This window comes from Misgurnus anguillicaudatus, unplaced genomic scaffold (genome assembly GCF_027580225.2).
Source record: "Misgurnus anguillicaudatus unplaced genomic scaffold, ASM2758022v2 HiC_scaffold_31, whole genome shotgun sequence".
In the NCBI taxonomy this organism is placed as follows: Eukaryota; Metazoa; Chordata; class Actinopteri; order Cypriniformes; family Cobitidae; genus Misgurnus; species Misgurnus anguillicaudatus.
In genome coordinates this window covers 3066985-3085219 of record NW_027395281.1, presented here as the reverse complement: position 1 = coordinate 3085219, position 18235 = coordinate 3066985, and the positions used below count along the sequence as shown (strand labels likewise).

Sequence of the window (18235 nt, the reverse complement as noted above, 5' to 3'; positions counted from 1 at the left end):
TATTAGTAATCAACTGTTAACTGTTAACAATACAAAACAATAGTTAAGATTAAAGTGATAAGTGACTTCCGTCTTAGATAACACAATGAGATAATAGGAAATAAACTAGAAACATTTCTTAACCCTTTCAAAGGGCATTTAAAACAGTAAGCACTACTATTATTAAACAAATGTTTTCTGATCTACACACATTCACTACAGATTTACTGTTTGATCGACTTCCTCAGTGACTTGTGCGTGTGACCAGATTCATCATTGTCTGTGATCTCTTCTGTTCATCTCTTCTGGATCTGATGTCATAAACCAGAAGAGCAACAGTAGCCACGCCCACCAGAACAGAGGCAACCAATCGGATCACAGCTTCGTTGAAACCACAACAGTGGACATGATCTTAAGACACACAGAAACATTAAGAGAGGAAAACGAGTCATAATTTGTCATTATAAGCTGCATGAACATCAAAATATCACAACTCACCTGAACATGGCTGACAGACTTCACTGATGTTGAGATGTTGAGTCTGATTCCTGATGGTATTGTTGAGTACGCATCTGTATGTGTTGTTATCCTGATAGTCCACCTCCAGAGATAGAGAGAGTCTGATGTTGAGATCAGACACACTGATGATGGACAATAAACTGTTTTCTTTGTACCAGGACAGACTCACATCTCTCACATCTTTCACTTTCAACACTGAACACAATAATGAACAATTTGATGATGATGAACATTGTGAAGAAACTCTGCTGATAACAGGGACGGGCAGACAAGCTGGAAAACATAAAATTAAAAACCACACGTAAAGTCAAAATGAATAACTCTTTTAATCTGACATGTTACATTTTTGTCATATCACAATATTTAATATAAGTTTCTTCTTCAATTTTGCAAAACACGCATAAGTTAGAAAGATCCAACTTATTTTATGCATGTAAACGAGCAGACCGGCACGTCACAGTACCGCGAGAGCGATTTAAAAAGTCATTCGCTCTCGCGTTACTGTGATGTCATACACGTCGATTTGCGCGTCGCCGCGTGAAGTCGAACACTGCAGCCTCCGGAGGTCTCATTTGTAGTCTGCATACGTCATCAATTTCAAAATATTTACAATTATTAAGTTGACTATTATTCTTAGCTAATCGTAAAGTGTTTTAATATGCTAATTACTTGCGATTGTAATGCTCAGTTAACTTAAATAAACCAGGCGTGATGACGTATGCGACCTTCGGAGGCTGCAGGTTCGGATTGAGAAACGGGCGTTAAAACATAGACTGGTCATTGGCGGCTTTGGTCCGTTGCTGTGATACGTCAATGACGCTGCCATATTTGTCCGGCTATAGGGAATGTTAATGTACGTCACCGCAGTGTTGCATTATGGGACGTGGGCGCCATGTTTAGAGGCACCGCCGACCGCTATGCCATTTAATTGTGCGTGTGTTAATCTAAAACTAGGTAAAATTGAAGAAGAACGGGAGAAATCGAGAAGTTGAAAGAAAACGAGAAGGGACCCTATCGGGAGAAACTAAATGCTACTGCCAAAAAACTTTATTTGGACAAATAAACAACATAGATCCATGATTTAGCAGCCCAAGACTGGATTACGGATTCAGACGCACTACCTCCGCTTACATATCTGGCCAATAACCTTGTTTTTGCCGGACTTTATTTACACTTTGCAGGAGTTAAAGAGCTATAAATCCTTTTTAAGCTTATAGTAAGATGACACTTCTTCTTTTGAAGTCTTATGACGGTTGGCAAACCAGCTATTTACTGACAATGTGTTAATACTTACATATCTTAATGATTCTATAAAATAATTTCTCCATTGTATTCTGTGCGATGAATCAACACATGTTCATAAGATGGCACTTCTGTTTTGGCCAAGTTATTAAAACAAACAAAATGCTAAATATTTAGCTAACGTTGTGTTATTTAAAGAGTCACAAGCAGTGGGTTTGAGCAGTTGCATTTAATAAAACATATTTGGTACAATCGTCAAAATGGTCTAAATATTTATTTTTATAACTCATGTGTTTAGGGTGATCAGATATGAATGAATGAATCAATCAATAACTTACATTTACAAGTTAGTTTGACAGTGTTAGCATAAAAACAAGACAATTTAAGTGGTTCTGCTTTTATTAATCACAAATTACTGAATGACTGAAAATGCAGCGAACACACTCTCGCTGATGTAGGGATTTTTTTGAAAAGTAGACGTTTTTCTCCTGATTGCAGCAGGCAAACCACGCGATCCGGCGTCTTTTCGTCAGCTCCTGCACCGGCTTCCTTTGTTTTTTCAACGAATAAAAGCTGAAAAAACGTATTCCGTTGTTCAGTTTCCTCCCTGAACGATCGCGTGACCTGCTTGATCGAGCAGTACTGACCCAACATATCGAAGTTTATTAAAATCTCGACAGAAAATACAAAAACAACCTCCAACACATGAACTCAAATACAGCGGGATAGGACGCGTGCCTGCAAATATGGCGGATTACCCATAATGCAACACCGTGTGACGTCAACTCCACATTCCCTATAGACGGTTTCATCGGACGCACGTGCGCATACGCAATACGCGTCTGGATCCAAACTTTACTTCTGGTTTCGTTTTTTTTAATGGTCTGACTAGTTGCTAAACCGATCTCTTGAACAAATGCCCCGTCGAAAATAACAAATGTTTTGGTTTCCTAGGTAATCTATGTGTTGTTTTTTTGCTTGTTATATAAATAAACTATACGTTTAAAGAACTTTGCTGTTATTTATTCTTAGCAGAGTTTACCGGAAGTTACGTGCAGACCACGACAGCAGCTTGTTTATGCTGTTACTGCTGAAACCATCTATAAACAAAATTTAATTGAGGAGCTGTGCTTTTTCTAAATAAAGAGCACAACAATGTTTACATTTGCCATTTTAAATTTTTTTTAATAGCTCAACATTAAACATAGATAAAAGATGACTTGTCTTAAAGTATTGTAAAACCCAAATGCATTGATTTGGCTTATATTTTGTTTATGGAGGCATCCCTAATGTAATATATTTAAAGGGGACATATTATGAAAATCTGACTTTTTCCATGTTTAAGTGCTATAATTGTGTCCCCAGTGCTTCTATCAACCTAGAAAATTTTAAAAAGATCAACCCAATAACTTAGTTTTGGTAAACCATTTTCTGCAAGCATGTGAAAAATAGGTCATTGTAATTTGGCCCTTATTGTGATGTCAGAATAAGGTAATACCGCCCCCTTTATCTGCACTATCCAACCACAGCACAACCATTTAGTATGGAGAGAAAGAGAGAGATAAAATATTTCACAGCACAATTGAGTTTCAATTGCAACAAACCACCATCATTGTGATCAGTGGTTGCACTTCATCCGCTCATTTGCATTTTAAATGACACACCCAAAACGGCACACTTTTGCTCAGACCTATTTTAGACTTAGTTTTCATCTTAAAAAAAATCTCATAATATGTCCCCTTTAAAGTACATAAAATGTACATGGTCACAACACAGTGTTTACTTTAAAAATAGGGTACTACAAAAACCTTTACCACCATACACTGTAAAAAATGTCTGTAAATTAAACAGTAAAATACCGTATAAGTGATACAGAATAAAACCGTATTTCACAAAACATGTGATAACCGTAGGATTCACTGTGAAAAACTTTAATTAGTTTTACAGACTAAGACCTTACATTTAACAGTAAAAAACATATAAAAATATGGTTTATTTCAGTAAAATTAACAAGATACTAGCAATATCAGCGTAATACACTCTAAAAAAATAATCCGTAAAAAAACGGATAATGTCCTGGCAGAAAATTACCGGTACCTTTTCCGTTATGTTTACAGACATTTCCGTTTATTAAAAAACTGAACATTCTGTAGATATATAGAACATTGTCCGTAGATTTACAGAACATTATCCGTAGTCTTTAGGGACACTTCAATCCGCCTATGAAACGCAACGATGGTGACAATCAACAACAAAGCTTCATGCCGCAATGCATGCTGGGTACCAGGATTGTAGAACACTTTCTTAACATTTACTCTCACCATTGTTGAGATTTGTATCCAAAGTGTTGATATCTCTGAAGCAAAAACCACAGCTGACACATTTGCAGCAATCTTATTCAATACAGTGTGTTTTTAGATCAGCATAGAGCGTCTCTTCTATACATTACAGCTCTTTAATCATATTTTATCATTTCATATTTAAACGTTAGGCAGCATAACATAAAAATAACCAAGCTTATATGACATCATAGACAATTCTCCTTCCTCAAGCAACAAACAAGTTGTAATTGCTACAAGCAAAAACACTGTTGCAATGTTAAAAGAGCAGAGTCAGTTTTGGAAGGTCAAGAGACAAAAGCCTAACTAAAGGGAACACTAATCACAATAGTGGTGACTTCAAATGAATCTAAAAGAAACACAAACTCTAGATTTAAAGGGGTCATATGATGAAAATGTTAGCATTGCCACTTTGTAGGTGTGAGCAAAAACAGGTCATTGAAATTTGGCTTTCATTATGATGTCATAAGGATATCTTATTAGAATAATACCGCCTCCTTAATCTGAACTCTCCAACCACTGCACTGCTGTTTAGTGCAGAGAGAAAGAGAGAGAAAAGAAGGACTTGACAGCACAATTGAGTTTGAATTACAACAAACCACCATCATTGTGATCAGTGTTTGCACTTTATCCGCTCATTTGCATTTTAAAAAACACACCCAAAACGACACATTTTTGGACTTGACAGCACAATAGAGTTTCAATTACAACAAACCACCATCATTGTGATCAGTGTTTGCACTTCATCCGCTCATTTGCATTTTAAAAAACACACCCAAAACGACACATTTTTGCTCAAACCTACAAAGTGGCAATGCTAACATTTTCATCATATGACCCCTTTAATGTGATAAATGTTGTGGTAAATATCCATTTGACTTACACGTCACATCAGAAAGAAGATTTGTCTACTAAATCACATGTGTGGATGCTGGAATAGTTTAACACTTGTATCTTGTTCTGACAGCATTTGTTTAGAAGTTAAACATTATCCATGTTAGAAAATAACTCTGCAAGTTGTAATTTTAGGTTTCAAACAGAGATGGTGATAGAGAGGCAAAAGTAATGCAACATGTTATTAAAAAAACAGATAAATGCCTGTAAAACATAAATACGGAAAATTCCTTCATATTTACACAGTATTTTGTCCGTTTTTTTACGGATTTTTTTTAGAGTGTAGATATGGCATTATGCGTTATTGATGTAACATTAAAACTTTAAGAGAATATATTTGTTACCAATATACTGAACCATCAGTTTATATTTTACTAAATCCTTGTTGATAGAGTTTAAAAATTAGAATAATATCAGTCTGCACTATAGTGGTCAGAGGTGTCAAATCCATGTGCCAGGAGTAAAAGTCCTCTCCAGTATTTTGTTCCAATCACCTGGATTTAATTAGCAGTTTTTCAGCAGGAGCTGACCTCCTGACTCGTTGGTGTTTTAAGCCCTCAACGAAGCCTTCAAGGCAGCGCTGCCTGGAAGGCACTCCCTGTGCCCCGAGCGTTTCAGCCAATCACAGCACTGGTGCTAGATATTGAGCCTTCCGCCAGCTTCTGGCAGTATGAGCTCACAGTTGGTCAGGTGAGTAGCGCAGATATGCTAAGATAGGAATGTGACTGTGTTTGAATCCAGCTCGAAATGTTTCGAGCGTTTAAGTGACGTGTTTTTGCGTTGTCACATGTCTATGGCACAAGTTTTTTTGTGGCAGTTTCACATATTGGTTGCTAAATTCTTTTTCCTATTTGCTTGCCATTGTTGCTTGTGATTGGGGTTAGAACAACTTTCTGTTACATAAAATGACATCTTCACCTTAACCCCAACTCCTGGGTTATTCTGTTAAATAAACATATAAACCAATGCCTAAAATGACATCCACATTTATGCCAAACACAACTTTATCCTCGCATGAAAACATTCTAAAAATTAGACGAAAGCCACAAATCTAAGCCCCAAGCAACAATGGTAAAAAATAGGAAAAACAATTGCGCAACCAATACATGAAACTGGCACAAAAAAAATGTGCTATGGACATGTGAAAACGCAGTAACACATCCCTTAAACGCTCAAAACATTTCGAGCTGAACTCAAATACAGTCACATTCCATTCTTACCATATCTGCGCTACTCACCTGACCAACGGTGAGCTCATACTGCCAGAAGCTGGCGGAAGGCTCAATATCTAGCACCAGTGCTGTGATTGGCTGAAACGCTCGGGGCACGGGGAGTGCCTTCCAGGCAGCGCTGCCTTGAAGGCTTCGTTGAGGGCTTAAAACACCAACGAGTCAGGAGGTCAGCTCCTGCTGAAAAACTGCTAATTAAATCCAGGTGATTGGAACAAAATACTGGAGAGGACTTTTACTCCTGGCACATGGATTTGACACCTCTGATAGTGGTCATCATGCAGGCATTTGTCATCAAGTTCCTAATTTTATCACACTAAAATTACTTTTAAACATAAAATTACAATTATTTTCTAAACATGGACGATAAGTTTATAACTGTCAAAACAAGATACAAGTGCTCAACTATTCCAGCATCCACACACGTGATTTAGTAGACAAATCTTCTTTCTGACGTGATGTAATCACAAGTCAAATGGATATTTTCCCACCAAATTTATCCCATTAATTCTCCAGTTTGTGTTTGTTTAAATTTGAAGTCACCATTATTGTGATTAGTGTTTCCTTTAGTTAGGCATTTGTCCTTGTGACCTGCATTGACCTAACTCTCCTCTTTTAGCAATTGCAACAGTGCTTTATTAAGACCACTTGTTTATTGCTAGAGGGAGTAAGAAAAACTATCATGTGATCTATTGATTGCTTGTATGTCATGCATATAATTTTATATGCATAAAATTTTATAGATATTTTATGAACATAAAATGATAAAAGAACATTAAAGATATAAAGCACAAAAAAGTGATGCTCTATGCAAATAACACTGTTTAGGACAAGACTGCTTTAATGCTTTAGTTAGTTTCTTTTTTTTAGTTTCTTTAGACATCAACACTTTGGATACAAATCTCAACGATGGTGACAGTAAATGGTAAGAAAGTTGCACAATTTTGTCATGTCACAATGCATGATGGGAGTTATGAATGAGTTTTCTACAATCCTGGTACCCAGCATGCATTGCAGCATGAAGCTTTGTTGTTGAATGTCACCATTGTCGCGTTTCATAGGCGGATTAAAGTGTCTGTAAAGACTACGGAGAATGTACTGTAAATCTACAGTATTTTAATAGAATTACAGGAAATGTCTATAAACATAATGGAAATAGTACTGGTAATCTATTTTACTGATTTTTTTACAGTGTAGCATTTAAATTAGACAGTTCTGAGCTGTAAAATAGATGGTATTGAACCGTCATTTGTACAACATAAACCTTTACAATAAATAGTTTTGAGCTGTAAAAAATGGTAATGAACCATAAATATTATAATGTTAACCCTTGAATTTGACAGATATAAACTGTTTTAGCAACATAAACATGTTAAATAGACAGTTATAAACTGTAAAAAAAACATTTAAAATGTGTAAAATATACAGTACAATGGGTGCAATCCCGTAAAACCAATAACATTGCTACCGTATTTTTGACGGTAAAGATCTGGCAACCACAGCTGCCGGTTTTCTACCGTAAAATGTACGGTTTATTTTTAACAGTGTAACTGCTTTCCGATTTATTATCTTATATAGGGTGACCATACGTGCCATTCTTCGCGGACTCATCTTGTCCAGGATTTTGGGTGCGTCTTTTGGAACTCGTATTTGTCGACCGCATACGTCATAGAGGATTATTATTATTATTACAGAAAAGCAACCGTTACATTTTAAGTTAAGAATGAAACAACGATTGTATATCTTATGTTTTTAACTGAATGGCGTATGCGGTCAACAAATACGACTTCAGGAAGATGCACCGAAATCCTGGATGGGATGCGTCTGGGAAGAATGGCACGTATGGTCACCCTATCTTATAACAGTCAAAACAGAGGTCAATGTCCACCCTGCTGAAAAAAAAAAGCATTACAGAAAATTCCAATGGTTTACATTAAAATATCAATAGGAACCATTAGCTTTTACCATTAAAACCACTACACTGTAGTGTGTTTTCGGCCATATTCCATTAGAACCAATACAATTTCCAATAAAACCATTAGAATTTCTGTAACGGTGTCTATTGTTTTTTTTAGCAGGGCAGTCTATGTATTTATTATGTCTATGTTGGAGGAGGAGTGCATTAATTTAACTGACATGAAAATGATCCAACGTTGGATTGCCCAATATTTTCCAAAAACAACACAAGGCTGAAAAGATAACCCAACGACTCAAAAGTCTCTCAATCTATCATGTAGGTAGAAACATCTGTTTATCATCTTGTATTTCTGCGAGCATGCGGTTGCACTGACTGTGTACCAAATAAATAAACATCACATGACTCACCTGAACCTGGATGACAGACTTCATCGATCTTAAGATGTTGAGTTTGGTTTGTGATGGGATTGTTCACCACACATCTGTAAGTGTTTGTATCCTGATATTCAACCTCCAGATGAAGGGAGTTGTTGAGGTCAGACACACTGATGATGGACAATAAACTGTTTCCTTTGTACCAGGACAGACTCACATCTCTCACATTCAACACTGAACACAATAATGAACAATTTGAACTTAATGTTTCTTCTGGTGATGGAGTTTGTGGGCAGTGTCTTTGGATGACAGGAACAGGCAGACGAGCTGAAGGATGAATAAATAAGTGTTAGCAAGCAGCACAAAGGTCATGTGTTCAAACCCAAAAAACACACAACTAATTAGAAAACATTACATTTCTCTGCTTACCATAGACAGTAACGCTGAATCGCTTTTCTGAGACTATATCATCAATGATGATCTGTAAATGATAAAGTCCAGTGTGTTCAGTTGTCAGGGGTTTGATTGTGAGAGTTCCGGTTTCATCGTCTAAATCCACTATGTCTTTGAATCTCTTATCATGAGCAGGGTTTGTATCGATGCTTATAGTATTAATACCTAAATCTATAAGACCTATGAGAATCCCCCGAGGTCCAAACCTCCACTCTATCTGATGACCTGTCTGTATTTTAGTAAGTCCAGTGGGTAGAGTAAGAGACCCTCCCTCCATCTCCGACTTCACTTCGTCACCAAACACACCTGCACACACAAACATTATAACTCAAACAAATCAATTTTACTGAAACTTTGAGTAAGACACACTGTAAAAAATATGCTTTTGTCAAATCAACATTTTTATGTTACTTTAACTTATGTCCTTTTTTTAAAGTCAAAACTTAAAATAGTATTGACTTGCAAAACCAACTTACGCTTCATTTTTTTTTACAATAAAACAACCCGAGACGAAATATTCCCTGCAGTTAAACAAATAAATTAGAGAATAAATGAATTAAATTACTGCACTGTAAAAAATTCTTGGCTGCGTTAACTTTTTAACCAACTCATAATTACAAATCATTCAACTTACTAATTTTATCATGACTAGAGATGAGTTGTTATAACTTATAAAATATAACAAATTTTATATGCTAAATGGTGCTAAATAAGACTAAAAATCTAGAGGCTGACACTACTTGAGTACTTTGAGTAAATTTTCCAAGCATCTGTGCTTTATCAAAGTGTTTGTCTTGTGAAAAAATGTACTTTACTAAAAAATGTTCACTATATTCTAAAGCATAGAATCATACGGTCTATTCATTATATATTGCATATTAAAATTGATTTAATACGTAATTACATAAAATTGGGTACTTTCACTTTCTTGAGTAAAAGTACAAAAGTACTTTTTGCTTAAGTTAAAGTAAAAAAAAAACTAGATGTTTAATGTACATAAATATTAAATATAAACCAAAAACTTGAAATTATGAAATGGAGTAAAAATGATAATAATATGCTTTGGAATGTATGTTTACAGAGAAAAACACTGATAAAATACGAATACTTAAACATTTACTTTTATGTAAAAAGTAAAAATCCTTAAGTAGTGTCAGCCTGTAAAAATCGTAATCATAGGGGAACCATTTTTAGTGCTATACAGCACCTCAACCCTGTATAACAAAATTCTATAGTCACGTAATTTTGTATTTTCTGTGACACTGACACGTTTTTGTTACTCATTTTTGTCCTATTTTCAAACCATTGTCGCTTCAATTTAGGGTTAGTTTGAGTTAGTAAGAAGTCACTTTAAGTGTATTGGTTTATACCTTTTTTCCAACTTCATGATTTATTTTTTATAATTTATTATTTTTAAACCATTGTCGTCTGGCATTAGGGTTAGAGTTGGGTTTTGGTAAGCATGCCATTTTATTTAAATCTAACCCTAAACCAAAGCGACAATGGTTTGAAAATAGGACAAAACAGTTGAGTAACTAATACGTGACAGTGACACGTAAACAAATATGTGACATGTTCACGCAAAAAGGCGGAAAAACGTTTCAGTGTCACGGAAAAGACTCACAAATTTACGTGACAATAGGTTAGTAAATTTTGAAATACTGGGTTGAGCACCTACTGTATACTGTATAGCGCCTAAGAAGAACCATACGGCGTGATATAACACCACTTTAGCACCATATGGTTCTACATAGGTGCTATATGGCAGTGGTTCTCAAACTGGGGGCCGCGAGATGGTGCCAGGGGGGCCCCAGTTTTATGAGATTTTATAAAATACAATAATTTATCATGAATTCTGTGCAATTAAACCAAAAAATACAAGGCTACTAACCAACAGCATTACTTTGAACAATTGTATATGTTTTGTTTAATTCAAATGTTACATTTTAGAACAAATTTGTCATAAATTTTCTTTGGGGGGGCTGCAAAGAAATGCATGGTACACAAGGGGGGCCACATGCTAAAAAAGTTTGAGAACCACTGCTATATGGCACTTAAAATGGTTCCCGTATGATTATATGCCAGTGAACCGGTGCTAGTTAGCACCGTTTGTTTTTAGAGTGTTGTAGCAACTCATCTCTAGTTAAGAAAAATAATAGTAAGCTGACTTGTAAATCTGAGCTGATTCAACCAAAAAGTTCTTACAGTGTGTCTTAAGATCTCAATAATAAGTTCACAGTATATTGTAAATGTTTTTATAAAGGAACTGGTGATGGTTTCACCGAAACTATATAAACAGCATCAAGAAACTTTGACCGTCTTTACACTTTAAACATTTGCTCATATCGGTCCATGATCAAGCAGAGATCCTTAATGCAAAATATCATTAACATTTCTAATAATCATTTAAGATTTTATTTATTAATTTGTATCATCTAAAAAAGTGAAATATAAAAGCAATAACTTACCAGTGAAGTACAAACAGCAGAAAACTAACTTAAGAGACATCTTCATATTGGAGATACAGTGATAATGTGTTATTAATACAGGTCACAGCTGTCCTTAAATCTTTGTCGCTGCTGATGTTGTTGTGGTTTCGTCCGTCCACTATCTCATGAGCTTTGCAGTAATGCACAGTTTTCTGTGCATGCACGTGTTGCACTTGCACTCCTGACGCCTTTGTGCTTTATAACAGGGTTCAGTATATGTAGCTTAAAATACTGCAATGTTTATGAATATGCAACGTATATAATACTGCAAGAAATAATCACTGAATTAAAAAAAAAATTGGTTTTGACAGAGAGTGTTTTTAAGATTCACACCTGATACCTCTGGCTTTCTTGGGGTTGGAAAAATGATGTCTGAGGTTCACAGAAACATTCGTTGAAACTTGTGGTTAACACATTTAAGCATAATAATGTCCTACTGAGAAAGAAGCAACTTATCCATCGAAGTCATCACTGCAAAACAGATGATAAATGGTTACAAAACTGTGATGTTCAGCTGTAATGGTCACATTATCAAAAAAGATTATCTCACAAATAAGTAACAGTGATGACAAAAACAATAAATGCAAAGCTTTGAGTAAACTCCAGCATTCTTAATTTTCTTTCAGCTTAATTTAACAATGTGTCTCTTCTACATCCATCTCTGTCAACATGCAAATGACTAGTTTATATTTTATGTCCATTATTTATAATCATCTGGTTACAAATGATAAATATCATAATGCACACGTTGTGTTGGAGGCCTTAAATGTGTCTAGTCTGAATCACTAGTGGTTTCTTATCTGTTTGTTTGTATAAAGGGCAAAAAACTGTGAAATGTGGAGATCTGAAAAAAAACGTGGTTGAAAAGAAATGTGGTTTTGTTTTGATGGCTGATGGATGTGTGTGCGTGCGTGCGTGTGTGCGTGTCTGCAGGTGGTTCTTCCTGTCCTGCTAACATGCACCACAAAATGACTTCCTTTTACATAAACCTTTATTGTTTAATGACTATCAAAAGATATCACATGAAAACTCCAAAGTCTTAATAAATGTAACCTTTATTCAGGGTGGCTTTAATATGGTTTTTAAAAACATGAAAATAAATTTTGATGGATAAAAAATTGTATTTATGTGTGTAAAGTAGTCCTAGTTATTGTGCACAGAACGATTTTCTCACTTTGACCAGTAGATGGCAGTATAAGATATACACACATACGAGTAAAGCCGCGGTCACACTAGACGTTGAGCCCGCAATTATTTGTTGTGGGGAGTGGGTGGGGAGCAGCTCATCAATATGATCTTTTGTTTTCGTCTATTTGAGAGAAATACTTTTTTTTTGTTCTTGTCACAACGCTCCACGTGATACGTGTTCACCACACTTGAACTTTGCTGCGGAGCGACCTGCGAAATATCATCTGCATACGAAACCCAAGGCAGCTGACTTGTTGCCTCATGAAGCAATGAATTTGGAGTAATAAAGGCAGCTCTGGGAAACGCATTCAGACAGCCTTCATAGGCAGCGTAACGTAATTCGGTTTGAAATATAGATGGTTTCATCTGACGCATGTGCGGTGACGCGTAACATATGCGGTCGGAACTTTACTTCCAGTTTCTATTTGCTTACTTGCTAAACTGAACTCTTGAACAAATACCTTGTTGAAAATAACAAATGTTTTGGTTTTCTAGGTAATCTACATGTTGTTTATTTGCTTGTTATAAACTACTTTAAAAAGACTTGTTACTTAGCGGAGTTTAAAGGAATAGTCTACTCATTTTCAATATTAAAATATATTATTACCTTAACTAAGAATTGTTGATACATCCCTCTATCATCTGTGTGCGTGCACGTAAGCGCTGGAGCGCGCTGCGACGCTACGATAGCATTTAGCTTAGCCCCATTCATTCAATGGTACCAATCAGAGATAAAGTTAGAAGTGACCAAACACATCAACGTTTTTCCTATTTAAGACGAGTAGTTATACGAGCAAGTTTGGTGGTACAAAATAAAACGTAGCGCTTTTCTAAGCGGATTTAAAAGAGGAACTATATTTTATGGCGTAATAGCACTTTTGGGAGTACTTCAACCCGCCTGAAAAGTCTGCTCCCCTTCTCCCTCTCATAATGGGAGAGGGAGAGTGTTACTGCGCCGAGTCGAAGTACTCCCAAAAGTGCTGTTCCGCCATACAATATAGTTCCTCTTTTAAATCCGCTTAGAAAAGCGATACGTTTTATTTGTACCACCAAACTTGCTCGTATAACTACTCGTCTTAAATAGGAAAAACGTTGATGTGTTTGGTCACTTCTAACTTTATCTCTAAATAGTACAACTGAATGAATGGGGCTAAGCTAAATGCTATCGAAGTGTCGCAGCGCGCTCCAGCGCTTACGTGCACGCACACAGATGATAGAGGGATGTATCAACAATTCTTAGTTAAGGTAATAACATATTTTAATATTGAAAATGAGTAGACTATTCCTTTAACAGAAGTTATACGTGTTTCATGTTGTTACTGCTGATCGTAACGCCATTGGGACAACTAATCCTATATTTAAAAATCTGAAATAATTTTTTCCCTAGAAATGCAATTAAGTTTGTACTGCCACTAATACTGGAATCCTGTCAGTGCGTTGGACTACAACTTGGCTTGTTTGACTTCATTCCGCGGTGCAAGAACCGGCAAGTGGATGACGTCTCAGTTCTGCGAACGCAATTTGACTCCTCCGTATGATTTCTTGTATCGCTCTCATGGTACTTTGACGTCATCTGCCTGCCAGTTCTTGCATCGCCACATGAAGTCAAACAAGCCTTATGTCTCGTGTGAGACGAGGAGATCAAATGTTAAGCATGCAGCACGTCCGCAGTGCTTGCTGGGACTTGTAGTGCAGTGCTGCGTATTCCAAATTAAAGCAGGCCAAGATCAATAAAAAACGTATATTATTGCACGCGCCGAATGCAAATTTGCAGCCCACAGACCTTGTATTTGACACATTAGTTCTTGATAGAAGCATTGGGAACCCAGTTATAGCACTTAAACATTTAAAGGGGCCACAGCACAAGACTTTTTTAAGGTCCCCAGAGCACATATGTGAAGTTTTAGTTCAAAATACCATATAAATAATTTATAATAGCATGCTAAAATTGCCACTTTGTAGGTGTGTGCAAAAATGTGCCGTTTTGGGTGTGTAGTTTAAAATGCAAATGAGTTGATGAAATTCAAACACTGATCACAATGATGGTGGTTTGTTGCAATTAAAACTCAATAGTGCTTTTCTCTGCACTAAATGGCAGTGTTGTGGTTGGACAGTGCAGATTAAGGGGCAGTATTATTATAATAAGAGCTCCTTATGACATCATAAGGAGAGACAAATTTCAACAACCTATTTTTTCATGTGCATGCTTGCAGAGAATGGTTTACCAAAACTAAGTTATTGGGTTGATCTTTTTCACATTTTCTAGTTGATAGAAGCACCGGGGACCCAATTATAGCACTTAAACATGGAAAAAGTCTGTTTTTTATCCTATGACCCCTTTAAATATTTTCCTCTTTAACAGACACAAATTACCAGGTATCACAGAATTTTTTTTTAACAAAAGGCAGACTTGACAATATAAACATCCCTTACTAAAATCTTTAGTTTTTTGGTAAAAGAATACTAACCTTTTTTTTTTGGTGTCTTGGTTACTATTAGCTAAACCAATTTAACTATGATTTTTGAGTTTAACTATGATTTTTTTTTTTATTTTGTGGTAACTATGGTTTTACTACCATGTTTTTTTAACAGTAGTAAAACCATGGTTAATTTTCATAATGGATGAGACATTAGAAATTGTCATATAAATAGGTAACTAACATAACAAAAACTATAAAGTGTAACAAAGTAGTTTGCAAATAAAAAAAGAAAGAAGAATCACTTACATAATAAAACGCGTTTTGAAACCACCATCCCGCTTGGCTTGGATAGTAATGGAATGGAAAAGCAACCCTTCACACAATACATATACTCAATCATAGACATAAACACAACATGTCACTCAAACCACATCAGATTTATTTAACACATTGAAAAAAACATAATAAACTTTAAAAGAGGAAGAACTACCCATTAAATGTTTTTAAAGCTTTCACTTCTCCAAAATGGTCACAGTTTTGCCTACTTAGCTGCCAAAAAGGGAAATTGAGAAGGAGCTGAGATTGTTGTTTGAAAGCTGCTAAATGTTTTAAGGTCTACACGATTTTTTACACATTAACATCAGTAAATAAAAGAAGCTTTTAGACAATCATATCACTTTTAATAAAAACACAATGATACATGTAATTTTAACTAGGAGTACAAAGCATTTGTTAGCCTTTATATTCATTAAAGTTTAAATATCGCATCAAACATATTTTAATTTATTCAATAAACACATTACTGATAAACTTCACAATAGTATTTGGCATAGAGGACAAAAACAAAGTATAAAGAAACAGCAGAGTATATAAACATACAGTATGTGCTTTCCATCAACTCTTCATCAAATTTCTTACATGCTAGATATGATTTCATAAATCACCACAGCAACAGCAGCCACGCCCACCAGAGCTGCGACGACCAATCGGGTTATCACTTCAGGTACACCAAAGTAATGGACATATTCAGATTCTGATTCTGATGCTGAAGTGGAAAATAACAGGAACAGAATAAATTATTTCAAGAGTTTTATTTAACAATAAAGAGACGTATACAAAATGAGTTGTGCTTTTAACATTTTGGCCACTTTAATAAACGTATTAACTGATCAAAAGCTCAATAATACAATTGTTAACATACCTAAAATTGTCTGACAGAGATGAGTGATGTTAGGATGTTGAGTTTGGTTTGTGATGGGATTGTTCAGCACACAGCTGTATGTGTTGTTATCCTGATTTTCCACCTCCAGATGAAGAGATGCGGTTGATTTAATGTTATACACACTGATCCTAGACAATAAACTGTTTCCTTTGTACCAGGACAGACTCACATCTCTCACATTTAACACTGAACACAATAAGGAACAATTTGAGGATGTTGATGAAGAACTTTGTGAAGAGTATCTGGAGATGACAGGAACGGGCAGATGAGCTGAAAAACAAAAAAATAAATAAATAAAAATTAATGTATTCTATAGTTGCATCTGTGATATTTAAAATATATATTTTGAGGCTTGACGTCTCTGGTTTATCATCATTGCATTCTTGTTTAGGACTACTGTATACTAAAATGTTTTCATATTTTGAAGGATTAGCTGTCACACAGTGAATATTAATAGTATTATGGATATTAATGTCAATAATACCATATAAACAAATATAAGACTCTACTTACCATAGACAGTAAGAGTAAAGTTCTTCTTTAAAACTTTATTTCCAGTGATGATTTCTGTTCGATAAAGTCCCGAGAGATCTGTGCTGATGTTTGTGATGGCGAGATCTCCAGTCTGATCGTTCAGCTTTAGTCTTTCTTCAAATCTTTCAACACCACCATCCTTAAAGATCTCTTTCTGCAATCTGTTGATTTTAGCCAAGTGAATGCTTTTAGCTCCATATGTCCAAAGTATCAGATCATCTTTCAGTATTTCAGTAAGATCTGTGTTTAAGACGACAGATTCGCCCTCCGTCACTGACACTGACTTCATTTCGTCTGTATTTACGCCTAGAACAAACACAGATTCTGAGTCACAAATGATGATACTTTACTACAAGTATAGTTTATATATACTGTAGACTTTATTTCTCAAACTTACCAGTTAGGTACAAAGAAATACAGAAAATAATAAATGCATGAAACATTTTTTCAGTAGTTGACTCAAAGGAAAAAACTTTCCAAAAGTAAAAAAAGTATTTGAAATATGAAATGAGCTTGACAATAAAATGTGACCTTCACACGGACACCCAGAAATAAATAGATGAGACAAGATGAGGTGCAGTTCCTTATTTCGCAGCAAAGCATGCAGAGATGTTTAAACTGAATACAAAACATCAATCATTCAATCATCAGTTTACATCTTCATTTAGTTTAAAAAAATATATATTTTTAATAAAAGATTGTGTCATTGAATTTACTAGAATTCACATATTAGTAATAATTTCAATCCTATATCCACACAAACACAGTAATGAACACTATAGTGGAAGTGAAACAGATAAAGTAAAGAGTAACCAAGTCACAAGCTGAAATCAAGTTTTAGTTTAGTTTTATTTTAATCAGATAACTATGCATGGAGGTTTAATGTATTTTGCCTGCACTGCACATTCATGTAAACACATCAAGAGCAAACTGATTTAATAATAGACTCACTTTCACATACAAGCTTGTGTTACAGAACAAACCTGATTTCTGCAAATAAATGCCAAATAAAAATCATATTTTTAAATCATATCTATATTTCTCTATTTTATAAAAACACACAACAGTATAATGATTCAGTGCAGGAAAAAGAAAACTGAAGCATTTACTCAACACAGTACAGAGAGATGTGAAAAAATAAACAACCTAGACTAGCTAATGACGTCAAAGTACCGCGAAAGCGATGCGCTAAATACTAGGAAGAAGTTTAATTTCGATTCGCTCTCGCGGTAGTTTGACGTCATCCGCACGTCAGTTCTACCGGCGCCACATGAAGTCGAACAGACATGATCACTGTGAACTCTTCACTGCACCTCAACTCTGCCCCCTTCCGGACATTATATAAATATATCGAAATGAAATCGAAACCATAATTTTCAAATAAAATATCGCTACTTATTAAATATATATTTACAGTAGCACGATATATATTGTT

At 35.4% G+C, this 18235-nt stretch overlaps 2 protein-coding genes across 4 annotated transcripts; both read right to left on the bottom strand.

Moving 5' to 3' along the window:
• Nucleotides 1-29: 29 nt before the first annotated feature.
• Nucleotides 30-15648, bottom strand: LOC129452681 (uncharacterized). Of its 3 annotated transcripts, none has more exons than XM_073865371.1 (7): nt 15351-15648; nt 11777-11907; nt 11416-11701; nt 8924-9253; nt 8528-8821; nt 478-771; nt 30-390 (listed from the first exon to the last, which is right to left on the bottom strand). In XM_073865371.1, exons 3-7 carry the CDS (start codon nt 11459-11461, stop codon nt 224-226), a joined length of 1131 nt encoding a protein of 376 aa, XP_073721472.1. In that variant the 5' UTR covers nt 11462-11701; nt 11777-11907; nt 15351-15648; the 3' UTR covers nt 30-223. The 3 variants fall into 3 exon arrangements, with proteins under 3 accessions (XP_073721472.1, XP_073721473.1, XP_055072658.2); XM_073865372.1 differs by having other exon boundaries at nt 11416-11631; XM_055216683.2 differs by having other exon boundaries at nt 11416-11907.
• Nucleotides 15649-15657: 9 nt separating this feature from the next.
• LOC129452680 (SLAM family member 5) lies at nt 15658-17769 on the bottom strand. Its single transcript, XM_055216682.2, has 4 exons — nt 17198-17769; nt 16780-17106; nt 16246-16536; nt 15658-16089 (listed from the first exon to the last, which is right to left on the bottom strand). Exons 1-4 carry the CDS (start codon nt 17241-17243, stop codon nt 15959-15961), a joined length of 795 nt encoding a protein of 264 aa, XP_055072657.2. The 5' UTR covers nt 17244-17769; the 3' UTR covers nt 15658-15958.
• Nucleotides 17770-18235: the final 466 nt, after the last annotated feature.

Coding starts and splice junctions, on each gene's coding strand:
- LOC129452681 (XM_055216683.2), bottom strand. CDS start 11,461: ATGAAGATGTCTCTTAAGTTAGTTTTCTGCTGTTTGTACTTCACTG. Junction 9,254..11,415: donor CTGCTGTTTGTACTTCACTG/GTAAGTTATTGC, acceptor TTGTGTGTGCAG/GTGTGTTTGGTGACGAAGTG. Junction 772..8,527: donor AGTCTGTCATCCAGGTTCAG/GTGAGTCATGTG, acceptor TATGTTTTCCAG/CTTGTCTGCCCGTCCCTGTT.
- LOC129452680 (XM_055216682.2), bottom strand. CDS start 17,243: ATGTTTCATGCATTTATTATTTTCTGTATTTCTTTGTACCTAACTG. Junction 17,107..17,197: donor TATTTCTTTGTACCTAACTG/GTAAGTTTGAGA, acceptor TGTTTGTTCTAG/GCGTAAATACAGACGAAATG. Junction 16,537..16,779: donor CTTTACTCTTACTGTCTATG/GTAAGTAGAGTC, acceptor TTTGTTTTTCAG/CTCATCTGCCCGTTCCTGTC.